Below are 14,601 nucleotides of genomic sequence, written 5' to 3' on the forward strand. Positions count from 1 at the left end.
AAATGACGGCTTCACTATTTACTACTAAATATTAGTTTCGTGAATATACTTTCATCCTTTTAGCATCACTAACTGCTCTAGTTCCCACCCAGCGCTAGTCAAAACATCGCTTTGTTAGTGTGTATAAATAACAACTCCACAATTTTCTTTTAATATTTTAAATTCTAAATATGAAAGGTGATGAAATATTCTGCACCAAAGCACGCTGTTTCATGCTATGTTTGTGAAGATAGAAGGAAAAAGTGAAAATTTGTGACAAGATAACGAATTCTTGAACGCTTGAAACTCTAAAAAATGGTTCAAAGGCAGTGGCGGATTTACCAGGGGGGTGGTGGAGACGACCGCCCCCTCCGTAACTGTCATTTTCGAAAACCAATAATATAGAATTAAAGGAATTACTAGCTTTCGCTATTAATTTCAATCAAGTACATTCCACAAATTTGCTTTAAATTAAGTTGAGACAGTGTAGTCGAAGATGGACAGCATTACCCACTTTTTAATTTGAAACCGAAGCTCGCCCCTCCCCTCTTTTTTGAACATTAATAATTTTTATATTTCTATATGTATCTTCCAACCTTTTTCTTCCATGGACTACACTATACTGGTATGATGATACATTTTGCTATGATTTAGAACAGTGGTTTCTAACCCTGGGGGTGATAGCCCCCAAAAGGAAGGGCGATAAGTTTGTGAGGGGCGATAGGGGGTGATTAAAATTTAAAATACAGGCTAAAAGGGGGCAATTGATTCCCTCCCCCCTACATAGTGGGTTGAGGGGAGGAATATGGCTTTCACGTTTTTCAACCGCCACCCCCCTTGAAAAGAATGTAAATCCGCCACTAATCGAAGATAGCACAGCAATACTGTATAGTACTATTACAGTGTAGTGCTTTATTATTACTGCATACTGTATATGTACCATACTGTTTTTTTTTTTTTTTTTCATGTCTCTCTCTCCCATTGATAATTGATATTGTGCATCGTTTGAATACTGCTGTTTTTTTAAAAATACGGTAAAAATTCAGCTGTTTATGCAAGAAACGGTAATATATTGTTAAGAAATGGTCTGGAACAGTTTAAAGGCTGTTTATAAATGTCTTAAATAATTGGATAAGTTAATACAAAATTCGTATATTGTACACGAGTACATGTATATTTGTATATAACACACACACAAAATCAACTCCTTCAAAGTTTCAGTAAAGATACTCAAGTTAGTTGAAATCTATGATCTAATAAACTTTAATTTTAAAAGCACCAGCTTTGATACGGTGCTCCAAAACTTGAATTTGTTTATGTATATATATGTTTTTTTTTTAATTATAAAATGAGAAAAAGCTTACTGATGATCAATTGGGTGACGGAGAATTAAAAACAGCAACAATAGTGATAATAATAATAAACAGAAATTTAAAATTAACTTTAAATTTCTTTCTATAAGAATTATGTTGTCTGAAAATTAATTTTTTTTCTCTCTTTTTTCTTCAAGTCCTTATTCTATTATACCCTTCTCAAATAGTTTCAATTATGCGTGCTCAGTCATTTAAAACGAGGGGCATCATGACCGGATAATTGGACAGTTCGGGCAATTAGAGTTTGGATAACTGGAGTCCTACTTTGATATAACACAAATGTAATGTATCTTCAAATTCAGAAACCTGTAATTCTGTTATGGGGGAAAAATTCACTTCAGAGAACTCATATTTTAAAAATATTGATTTTATTTTTAAAAAACCATTTTTTGTGAAGTTATTTCTGAAATTAGATTTTTTTGGAGTTTTAAATAATAAAAAATGTAATAAACATCCATGGAATGACACAACCAATGATTAAAAAAATTATAATAACGAAAATTTAAAAAGAATCGCCGTTTTTGGTTCTGGACCAAAAATGGCCGCCAGGGGGGGATTTTGGAATGCCTCCCCTTTGTAAAATTTTTGTTTATACAATGTCTACAAGCATGCCGAGTTTCATAATTTTATCACAATTTGCAGTTTCTTCCCCCGTAGCCCCCCGACTATTTCCAAGTTAGGCGAAAACTAAGATCGATCTCGGGGGGGGGGGGGGGGGGGGTTGAGCTGTTCCTCCCCCTCTTTGCACGACTGGGCCCTGTTAAATGCCGTAAAAAACTATGTTTTCTTCTTCAAAATTTTAAAAGATTCGTACCACCAAGTTTTCTCTGTAATTCCATGGTAATTTTTGTGGACCTTTGTCATGAACAAAAGGTAAAATTCCTCGTAAACAGGGCCGGATTAACGTCTATTTACGCCCCTAGGCCAAACTTAGAGATTACACCCTCCTACTCCCTTCACATATTCGAAGTATATCGAAATCGTAACCCCCCCCCCCCCCTTCTTTCTCAGAGGCGTAGCAGCGTCCGGGAGATAAGTGAAAATTTCGCGCCCCTTCCCCAGTTTGAAAATTAAGGGATGGGTTTCATTTTCAATTTTCCCATGGTTAATGTTCAAAAGGGGGGGGGGGAGGGGCTGTGGATTTGCCGGTGCACTCCAGAAATTTGCCAAAATTGACGCTTCAGAAATGCAATTTTAGGCCATTTAACTCGAAGTAACGGTCATCTTTGATGATGTTAGAGAAAGGGATCGGTTAGGGAACTCTACCCCTCCCTTTTCGAAATTAAAGTCATAAAACTAAGTTTTTGAAAAACTTTAATGATGCTGGGAGACAACGAAGAAATTGAGGTCCTAAAACAATTTTAGAGGATATTTTTTTGATGAGCGGGTTGCTTTAGCAAGGAACTTATTTGAAATTAAAGACTGCAACATTCGAAGACATCTTTTATGATGTTAGGGAAATGGATGGGGTTAAGTCATTCTCCCCCAGAAAGTTTTCTAAATTAAAAGCCTAAATACTTTATTGTGAGTCATCTTTAATAACAAAAGGAGGAGGGATGGAATTGGGTAACTCTCTTCCGTAATTTTTTTTATTTAAAGTCCTAAAAACAAAGCTTTAGACAATTTTAATAATGTTGGAGAATGAACTCTGCAGCTATCCGGATTTTTTTTTTTTTTTTTCTAAATTCAGGTCCTAATCTTAGGCGATTTTAAATGAGTTGGAGAAGGGGGGAGGGGATACTGAAGTCAAGGTCACTTCCCTGGAAAATCTTTGGGCTTGAGGACTTAAAAACAAAGTTTTAGATGATCTGTTATGATATGAAGCCTTTGAAAAGAAAACTCTAAACATACATTTGTGGGACTTCTAATGCATTTGATGGTGCTGGGTAAAGAGATTGGGGGTTTGAGGACTCTTTTCCGGAAAATTTTTCGAAATTTTAGACCATCTTCAAAATGCTAAGAAGGGGAGGGGGACCCTCCTGCACAGATGTTCAAAAGTTGAGGTCCTATGAAAAAAATCTCGATAATGTTCGGAAAATATAGAAACACTCGGAAACTTTTTGAAACTAACGTTTCATAAAAAGCAAACCCAGAAAAACTTTGAAGATGTTAGTAGAAGTGGGTTGGGGGAATCTCTTCTGTATTTTTTTTTCTGAAATTAAATTTATAAAATTCGCAATTTTAGGTTACCTTTGGTGACGTAACATGATGGGATTAGGCTCAGAAAACGCCTCCCTCCCCACATTGCTACGTCCCGAAATTTTCATTCATTTCTTAAAATATGTTATCAAACATCTTGCCTCAATTTTTCTTTTTCAAAAACATTTAACTGTTTTGGTTTTCCATTGTGAAATTTTCAAATTTTCCGCCTCAAAATGTTTATCTGTTTGGAAAACAAATGTCTGTAGCCCAAGGAAAAAGTTTTTACCGGTTTGAGCTGAGATGATATTTAGCAGTGATATCTGAAGTATTTTTTCCCCTTTTTATTTACATTTAGATATCATGACTCTTGAATTCCTTGATAGTTTCATTTTTTACCTTGAAAATATTTAAAACTGCTGGTCTCTCTCTGTAAATATATTTAATTTTTCTTTTATTTTTATCAACTTTGTTGTGATCTAGATGATGTTTTGAAAAAAAAAAAAATATTCAGAAAAATAATATGTTGGAAGTGAAACCCAATAACAGAGGTAATTATAAAGGAAAAGATAGAAAATTGTGTCAAAGAAATTATTTATTAGGAAACTTGTATGCAATGCTTAGTGTGGAGAACTAAAGCAGACTATGGTGCGAATATTTTGTGTACAAAATAGGGGATATTATTGGCAAAGGCCGCAGGAGGTCACTGTGAACTCCCCAAAATTTCCTTATGCGTCAAACAATGTCTGACAGTTTGGAGACAACATAAAAATATTCTTTAAAGGGATGTCTATTGTCTGTTTTCGTTAGATTTTGCTACACGTGCAATTATGCATACTCGTGTTTTGTCATTCCATAAAATTTGAAACTTCATTCGGTAAATTAATAATTTCATCCCTTCAAAGATTTAAGCTTCGGGCGCCGCTAATTATTGACTGTCAAAACTAAACATGAACTAATAAATTATTAATTGCAAAACATATACTTATTGACATGATTTAAAGACATCAAGAGAAAAATTGTTTCATGAACAAGTTTTTTACATTGAACATTTTCTATATCATAGCTTTACCGAATTTTGAAATCATTGTTCAAATCAAAGATATTGAAAATTTAGTGTCACCGGGTTTTGAAAACCAGTGGGGGTGCTCAAACACCGAGCATAATGGACCAAACAAGGGCAATTTTTCAGAGCGTATAACTCTCAAGAAAATGTGCTTCAGTTTTATAAACAGAAACACTAGGCGGAAAATATCTTATTTTACTTCGGGTTTTTACCACAAAAAAATTTTACGAGAAAAAATAAATAAATGAAAATAAAATAAAGTAAAATAGAATGAATTAAATTAAAGCAGAGAAAATTTTAGTGAGAATCAAAACACAAATAGTTTAGGAACAAAAACACAACAGTATAATTTGTTCTTTTTGTTAAGCTTAGCTAAATATTTAAAAATTCGTCCCTTTTTGTATGGCCTCTTTTTTCTGCTTGTAGAAAAAGAGGCCATACAAAAAGGTCTTCATCAGTTTTCTGCTGATAGTGGGGGTGCCCGGCACCCCCGCAAATATTGGGGGGGGGTTGCTGGAGCATCGCAGCGCCCTTGGAGTCGGCGCCCCTAGAAAATTATCTGTTTTGACCAGAAACAGTACCTAGACTCAAGCATTACGCCCCCTCTCCTCTAATTGCTTTTTTCTGCTCAGTGGTAAGGTCCCAATCAGTTCTAGCTGTATTTTTACTGTCCAAATACTAGCATGCCACTTTCCTTTTATTTTTCTAATGAGCTGTTCATTTTTTTTCTCCTCCTGGATATGCGCCCTTTTTGGCTTGCGCCCCTAGGCCAGGGCCTAGGTTGGCCTATTGGGTAATCCGGGCTTGCTCGTAAAGATTAAAAAAATGTGACCTTTCAAAGACAATTTTCTTTTAAACTGTCCAAGTCTGATTTAACAAACTTTCCAGTCTTTTCTATTACTATTTAGCAATTTCTATAAATGCAGCATGAAGGAAACAAAGCTTCTAAAGATTAATATTTAAAAAAAAAAAAAAAAAAAACTACATTAGATTGACAACTTTTATTAGTAGATTTAATAGCCAAAAAGAAGACATTTCTAAAATATGTTGCGATAAATTTACCGAAGTTTCCGCGGTTAAAAAGATGAACCCTTGGTATAACGAAATCATTTCTGATCTAAACTTCAAATCGAAGCAAAAATGCTCTCATCTCATTTCTCTGCAGCGGTTTTGTTTGCTTTTCCGATTCCTTCGCGCTGTCAATGCCTGAAGGCACTTGAGGGGTGTGTGTTGAACAATGAAAGACATTCCTCACTGACTCCTCTGAAGAACAATATCTCCTCCACACAAATTCCGGTTTGTCCCCTCTTCTGGATGTCGCGTAAATCCTGTCAGTTGTAAAACTAGTTTGCGGCTAAAACGTACAACGAGCATGATGCTTTCGTCACAACCAGGGTGCAACATTTTGCGCCATCTATTGGGTAAAGGAAGTTTTTTTCATAAAATGGGACACTCTTAAGGGGCCTCAGAAATTTTTTTCGACACTGATTTCTGACGCTCTTTAATGTGGGGTGGGGACATTTCTTGATCAAGTGCGGCGGAAATACTCTCCTCGAAGTTTTTCGAAGCTGAAATCCCAAATACGCTGTTGTAGGCCATCTTTAATGACGTTAAACTGAAGAACTAAGTTTCAAAAACGCACTTTAGCCAAGCTTTGGTGACTAAAAAGGAAGCTATAAGCTTTTGGATCCCTCTCTTCTCCCCTTTTGGCTACGTCCCAATCTTCTTTTATTTTATTGATAAAAATATGAAACACCCTCCAACAGTGTTCTCCTTCGAAACCAATTTAGGTTTAGATTTTCCATAACGAAATTTTCTATTTACAGCCTAGTATTTGCTTGAAATGCAAGCTATCTGCGGCCCCAGGTAAAAAAACTTTTCTTGAACTGATCTGGTGATTTGGTGACCTTAAATAACGTTAACGATCTTTGCTTTTTTTTCACTCTGTTTTATTTTAAATATCATTCCTTTTTCACCTCTTCATAAAGTTTTGTTAATATTTTCGATTCATACATGATTTTTACATTCAAACACTTAGAACTACTGGTGTGACTATTAATTTCAATATATTTTCAATCTCTCGCTAACCTTTAATTTTTTTCCTAGTTAAACCATATTTCTGGGGCCTGTGTATTTTTCTATATACATAACTCTGATTTTCAGGATGATATTTTTCATTAAAAAAATAGGAAAGGTAAATGGTAGAAAAGATCGGTGTGTCGGCGGCCCCTGAGAATCATATTATTTTATATAATCATTTTTAACTGAAGGGTCTGCAACCATGGGTTTGAACCCTTCGAGGGATATTGAGTGAGAAAAACTGAATATTTTATTTTTCGCAAAAAAAAAGTGTTAGAAACGCTCATTTAGGGGGGCTTTACTTAAATAATATCTTCATAATACAGAATTTTGGATGCTCCAAATTGTGTTTTAAGATTGCATTATCTGTTAAAGCTTCATTGAAAAAATCCTTTTTGTCACTTTTATTGCAATCGTTATGAACTACAATTCATAACAATTGTGAATTGCCATTCATAGGTAAAGTAAATGTGAATTGCAATTCATAGATGAAATTGAAAAATGGACAAAAGTATTAACTTTTACATACTGCTCTTGTTTTTCTGTTTCTTATTGCATTACTAAAATGAAATTGGCGGCCCTATTTCTGAAAAACTGGGCTGGTGTAGCACCCCCTTAGCGACGGCCTTGCACCCTCCATCTGCGGGCTTGAACCCATACATAAAGAGGGATTGAAGCTAGAGAATTTATGTAGCGGTATTTACATTTTGCTGTTTGTAGACAGGGCAACTGATCGGCCCGAAACATGACCGGCCCACCGGGCAAATGCCCGGTTGCCCGCCGGGTGTATCCGCCACTGTCCCTGCACACAGCTAAAGGACACTGTCTCATTTTTTGAAGTGACAGATTGGAAACACTATGAATGTACCTACACAAAGTCATTGGGTGGAGTTGCTTAAGAAATTTCATACAAATTCATGCTGACTTTTGCAAAATTATTAAATATATTTGATGTTTTCCTGCCCTTAATGAACCAGTAAAATGGTATTTTTGCTTAATTTGTGAAGTATGGTAGTTTCATGTAGCAGATCTTAAAGCAACATCGATTACAAAAGTAAACTATAAAGAGTTCATTTCTGCACTTTTCTCTTATAAACACAAGCTAAAAAATATGCAACCTTTTTTTTAAGCACACATGTAGTTGTCTAAGTTCATTAAAAGTCCTGTTTTGAGAAAAAAAAATGATCAACCTTACCCATCATCTACCCAGAGGTGGCTCGAAGAGAGAGGCGGGGGGAGGGGTGGGCAATCGCCCCCCGTTCAGAAACTTCTTGCCCTCCCCCCTGTCAGGGGAAATTTGGTATTTCGTCAGGGAATCTGTGTGTTTTGGCATTTATCGTAAATGATAAAAAAATTTCTTGGCATTGAACTCGGGGGGGAAAAAAATTAGTAGAAAAAAGTAGAGGTATATTACATAAAGAAAAGTCCTTTTTGAAGCCACCCTCCTTGCAATTTAGCCCGAGTTCCAAATACGTCGTCCAGATGGTGACAAAAAAAAGGGATAGCTATTAAGCTACAGGGGAAATGGTCTCATACAATCCGCTAAACAATTTGAGCATGTCAAAATTTGCTGACACACTCATTGATGCATTTCTTCTCTAGGTAAATAACTGCAATATTATCTTTTATTTTCACTCAGAAGTTACAAGTATAGTCGAGTCCCGACTGTTTTGTGAAAATTGCAACACCACGAACCACGAAGGACTTAGACGAGTGAGCTGAATATTGCAAGAAATGTAAAGTAGGGCATGATATGCAAATGATTAGAATTGCAGACCGGTAGCGCATGCGTATGCTGAGCAGCGGCCTCTGAACAGCGGATCGAACCAAGTATAAATAGACGGCCTTAGTGAGGCGTGTATGATTATTGGTGGTTATATGCTGGAGTAAACGTTAACTGAATCTTTACTATTCCTCTTCGACAAAAGAAAACGAAGTTTGAGCAAATTCCGGAGTTTGAATGTGGCAGAATCATCGGCCTTCGTGAAGCTGGATTGTCTTATCGTGCAGTAGCCTCTCGTGTGCAGCGTAACAGCAGCACAATCATGCGTGTTTGGAAGCAATGAACGGACGAGAGTTGGACAGCTCGGAAATCCGGGAGTGGACCCCGAAATGTGACGTCAGCTCACGATGACAGACACCTGGTCTTTGGGATTGGGTTGGTTTGGTGCTGGTGCGTATGGTGCTGACCGACCGCGCAGCTTCTTCTAGACAATTGGCAGCACAGTGGTCAACAGCTACAGGTGTTTCATTGTGTGCTTCATCAATTCAGAGACGTGTGCTGTGGGCAAGGATTCCTTTATACAGGATTCCTCTCACGCAAAACCATTGCCTCCTGTGGCTACAATGGGCCAATGTGCATAGGAGCTGGCGTGCTGATGAATCCTGCTTCAATTTGTGGCACCATGATGGCTGAATTCGTGTCAGGCACTATGCCGGTGAACGGCACATTTTGGAGTGCATTATCTAACGCCACAGTGGACGAACACCCGGAGTTATGGTCTGGGGTGCCATAGCGTATCATGGACAATCACAACTGCAACGAATTGTGGGCAATTTGAACAGTACCCAATACATAATTGAAGTTTTACAGTCCTAAGCTGTTCCTTTCCTGCAAGGATTGCCAGGGGCTGTATTCCAGCAGGATAATGCCCGTCCACACTTCGCCAGGATTGTCAAATCCTACCTTGATTCACAGCAGGTACAGCTTCTTCCTTGGCCTGCATATTCCCCGGATATGTCACCAATTGAACATGTGTGGGATTTTGTTGAGCGGCGTCTCGTGCGTGAGCCTCATCCTGTTGCTTCAACGGACAAACTTTGGTTTTGCATACAAACAATATAGAATACTCTTCCGCAGGCAGTTATTCAAACTTTGTTTCACTCCATGCCGAGTTGTGTAGCAGCTCTTATTGCAGCGCATGGTGGCCACACAAAATGCTAATTTCTATCTCTTTTTATTGTTTGTTTGGTTTGAAAATGTAATCATTTTTTTCTATCATTACCACTCAACTGTGTATTAAATTTCATTCAACTATGATGCTTCCTTTATGGGGTTGCAGTTTTCACAAACAGGAGTGTATATATATATATATATATATATATATATATATATGTTTATATATATACAGGTACATTTTTATAATTTTATCTGTTTTAAAATTTATATTTTTTGCTTTTAATTTTATGGGGAATTCTTGTTGTTAGCCGCAAGAATGATTAGTTTCTTTATCACCTAAATTGGAGTGAGGGGGATCTTGCAAACTAAAATTTGGCTATGACCCCCTGTCGTGCAAGCTTTTCCTCCCGTCGGGAATTTCCTAGCGCGCCACCACTGCATCCAGTGGCGGATACAAGGCTAGGGTCATGGGGGTCATTACCCCCACCTAAACTGTTGACAATAGTATCCTTTCACATTGTGTTCAAACACTTTGTGCATAAAATTTAAATAATTTCAGTAGTCTTTTCAATTCATTAATTATTTTGGAAAGTAAATAACTGAAATACTCCTTCTTTTCATTGCTTATGGAATTAATTTTTTACGTTTACGCCGCTTAAGGGCCTTATTCCTGGCCAATTTGGTGCTTTTTACTGACACTCAAGAGTTTCAGATATTTTTCGAACTCAAAACCTTTGGTTCGTTTGTGTGTGTGTGTGTGTGAGGGGGGGGGGGGTCATTTTTCAACATGACCCCCCTTAAAATGGTAGTCTGTATCTGCCCTTGACCTGCATCTACCTTAGGACTAGGTTGCAAAATAAAGAATTTTAGTTCAAGAAAAAAATTTAAACTGTCATAAATTTACCTGAATGCTCATACAATGGTTTGCAATAATTAAGTTTAGCTTATTAGTTACTTTAAAATGTGTATTCATGTGAGAAAGACAGCGATGAAATTATGTACAACACCTGCTAGTACAAAAAAGTGTTCACCACAGAAAAATAATAGAGTTCATTGCTCTAAAAATGTGCAAAATTTGAGAAGTAAAACTGGTACTTCCATCACTTGAGAATTTTTCAAGATTTCTTCCTTCAAGTTATCTTAGTAAAACATACCATGTTATGGCCCCTTTCCCCTGCTTCCAAAAAATTTCACAGTGGAACCATGAATGAATCAGCAGTTACAGCAAATAATGTAGGGTCTTTTTATGTAATTTTTGCCAATTTTTTTTTTTTTTTTTTTTTTTTTTTTGGCCCTTGCTAAACTGCTGATCCCTTTATGGTCCCTCTCTGAAAATTTTAGATGTATTCCCTAAAAGAAGTTTCCAATTATGTGTGGGCAATTCCACGGGTAACTGACTAACATTTTTAGAGCAAAACATGTATTTTGCAACATTCAACACAAAATATATGTTGTGCAAATGATATTTTCTCCTGGATTATTGTATTTTTTTAAGCTGAGTTTAATGGTATAATTGAATTTTTGAAATACATTTTGGATGATTTAAAAAAAAAAAAAGTCAAAAGCATGGTAACTGACTGACATGGTACTTTTTAAAATGTCAGTCAGTTACCATGTTTTTAATAATTTTTTTAAAAAATCAACCAAAATGCATTTCAAGAATTCAATTAGACCATTAAATTTAGCTTAAAAATACAATAATCCAGGGTAAAAGATTGTTTGCGCAATATATATTTTGCATTGAAAGTTACAAAATGCTTACTGTTTTGCTTTAAAAGTGTCAGTCAGTTACACGTGGAATTGCCCATATATATTTCAAAATTTTCTTAAAAAATTCTCTCAAAGATATTTGAATTTTCAAATTTTGTGAAAAAGCTTTTTTTGAAAAATTATTCAAATTACAAAATATATTAAAGTGTATAATTCTCTTTAAAATGAGCTATTTTATAACTTTGTAACTCCCATAGAACTTGAATTATACCATTTTAAAGCATTGCCAGCAAGTAAAAAAGTGCTTTTTAACAAATTTGAAAAATTTGTTACTTTTCAATTGTCAATTATAGTTTTTTTTTGATAATCATTTATAAATTTATGATGTCAAAGAGTAAAATTTCTGAGAGTTTCATCAAAATCTGAGATGATCAAACTGAATATTATTTTTATGGTTTGATTTGACATGGAATAACTCCACAGCTCTCAATAAAGTGTGAAGGTATAGTGTCATGTGACATGCATAATGACAAATGTTTATAACAAAGCAAATGGTTTTAAAATTATGTCCTACTTTTTATGGTTCCAAGTTTTGCATATTGAATTAGACGATCTTGATTTGTATGGCTAATGCCGTCTAATGTACTCAGAAGAATGAATAATGGATTTAACTATTGAATTGAGAGAGAGAGAGAAAGAGGGAATGGCCGTTGATGCCTTCTTGTGAAAATTATACTATCAATTGCTTTAGAAATGCTTCAATAAACAATGCATCTTTTTGACTGATGTTGCTAATTAGTTTGAATAGACTGATTAAATCACATTTTTTGCGGACTACATCAACTAGTTTCTTTATTCTTATTTGCTATAGGTTTTTGTTTTATCACTTTTTTACTTCCTTTTACAAAAAAGGAAGTATTGTATTTGCGAAAAAACTTTCACTCGAAAATCAGCCTTGATTTTCATTTTGCTCATCCCTGAATGAATGTTGAGTTTTTTTTTCAACCCGACCACACGTGGATAAGTGCCTAATAATGTATAGACCCCCGAAATATCCATTTTGACAATCCCCGAGTTAATCACAGCGAGTTTTCTTGTGCCGTGTATATATAGGTATGTGTGTATGTGCGGATGTGCATATGTGTGTATGTATGTTGCATAACTCAAGAACGGTATGTCATAGAAAGTTGAAATTTGGTATGTAGACTCCTAGTGAGGTCTAGTTGTGCACCTCCCCTTTTGATTACAATCAGGTGTTTCTAAAGGAGTTTTCTGTCCCCCCCTTCTTTTTGTTCGTTTTGGCGGGAAATCATTGTTAATTTCGATGCAAACTCAAGTGGTGTTATAGTTTGGCTGACACTTGGCGATATATTACCAGTCTTTTGGTCGCCAAGTTTTGTCTCCAACTTGGCGACAAATTTGGCATTTTTTTTTTTTAAATCTGATTTCCATTTGGCCACTATTGGTGATATTTAGAGAGTAAACTATTGAATCACATTAAAATTGCCAGTAATGGGGAAATGACATTAAATTGGAGTAAAAGGAAGTCATGTGATGCACACAGCTCGTTTAGTATGATGTTTTTTTGTAGTTTCATTGTAAGTTTCTTTGGAAAGATAAATGAAGTTTCTTTCTGAATTAAACTAATCATGTATTAATTGTGGTGTAACTAATTTCAAGTTTTTCTTTTAGGTCATCTTATTTGTGGGTCCATGTAGGATGTTCTTTCTTATTTCTTGTGCTTGGCACATATATTTTAAAGCATTTTGCTGGTAATTTAAAGTTTAATGAAAATGAAAGTGTGGTAAGTTTTGTTAAAGTAATCCTTTTTTTTTATAGTTTGTGTTTTGTAGGTACTGTTCAAGAGAGTATGTATTTCAGACGGGCGGGACCTTGGTCCCTGCCAAAATCATTTTTTTTTCATTGAATGCATTTTGGTTGGCATTTGTCCACAAATAATATCTAAATTTTTAGCTTAAAAAAAGAAGAAAATCCTAAGAGAGGTGAGAGCAGCCAGCACTGCTGAGCTAGAGGATTCAGCAACTTTTAATCTCTTCACCTGTAGCATAAAGAAAGAATAGGTAATCCCAGTGCCGAATTTATGGGGGAAATTTGGGGTTGGTACTGGAGTGGTAACTTCAAAGGGCAACAAGTTAAGTCCAAAATTAAAAAGGAATCTGATCACCTTGACGAGACAAAAGAGATCCTAACGTTTACTTTTAGACCTTTAATTGCAGAAAATTTCTGGCTTAGAGCCCCTGAATCCCACTCTCCTCCTCAATGTTATCAAAGATTACTAAAAGCTGCATTTTCACAACTTCAATTTCCAAAACTTTTTAGAAGAGAGTTTCTTTTCTGCCTCTTCTCTAATAATATTAAATCACTAAGTGAAGCATTTCACATTTTCCAACATTGAAGAATATAGCCCGTTTAATTGGCCTTTTAGAAATTTGATCTAAATCCTCTTAAAGCTTTTTCTTCTCTTTTTTTCCCCCTTTTCTTCCTCTCCTTGAAAGCTCTGAAGCATCCTCCTCGTCAAGGTATTGGACATCACCGTGCATATAAAAAACAAGTAACTTCAATAGCATGTTGCCATAATTTCTCGTCTCTCGTCGATAACTGAATAATAAATTCTTCAAGTTGCTTGAGGTTCATAATAACATTCTGTATCAAAAATTTTCTTTCATTCATGTGGATTTAAAAGGGCAACTTTTCTCATTCTGGCCAATCCAAAGTACCCAAATTTTGTTTTACCTTGTTCTAGATCCAGTATTCACCCCCTATTGCAATGTTAAATTAAATGTCATTAATACTAAATAGAATATTTTTTAAACAGAATGAGTTTTGCATTTATTGTTATCTAATTGAACAGCATGAGTTTTGCTTTTTTGCTTTTTAATTTTTTCTGAACAAATGCAGCTCTTATGCAATGCAAGGAGTTTAATTATCGTAATCTTGATAATTGTTAACAGTTTTTTTAAATTCAAATATGCAAATTCTCTTTTCAGGTAAATAGAACACTGATGATTTCTAACATACCAAAAGAACTATGTGATGAGCCTTTTTTAGTTCAACATTTTCAGTAAGTCTTTTGATAACATTTCATTTTGTAGAATGTTTAAATTTTGTGTAAGACTTTGCACTTTCATTCTTATTTGTTTGGAAATAATTCTCAAAAATCAAAACGCTTTCCATTTTGCATTGAAATTCCTTCATCCTGATTAACTAAAAATACTGAAAAAATGCTAATTTTTCAAATAAAAAACCTTGTGTTTGTGATGGTTCCTCTATTTTAATTCACTTAAAACACAAAATGTAGTTTTAAATGCCATTAACAAAATGAATGAAAATGCAGA

The 14,601-nt window shown here is 35.3% G+C and overlaps 1 protein-coding gene across 1 annotated transcript in view; it reads left to right on the forward strand.

The window, feature by feature from the left end:
• The window catches only part of LOC129218295 (calcium permeable stress-gated cation channel 1-like), an 82,522-nt gene that overhangs the window by 23,217 nt on the left and 44,704 nt on the right, over positions 1-14,601 (forward strand). The window contains exons 8-9 of the mRNA XM_054852528.1: positions 12,938-13,049; positions 14,254-14,327. Of these exons, the coding sequence (XP_054708503.1) occupies positions 12,938-13,049; positions 14,254-14,327 (186 nt within the window). The remainder of the gene's footprint in view (positions 1-12,937; positions 13,050-14,253; positions 14,328-14,601) is intronic.

The sequence above is a fragment of the Uloborus diversus genome, chromosome 3 (assembly GCF_026930045.1).
Source record: "Uloborus diversus isolate 005 chromosome 3, Udiv.v.3.1, whole genome shotgun sequence".
NCBI lineage: Eukaryota > Metazoa > Arthropoda > Arachnida > Araneae > Uloboridae > Uloborus > Uloborus diversus.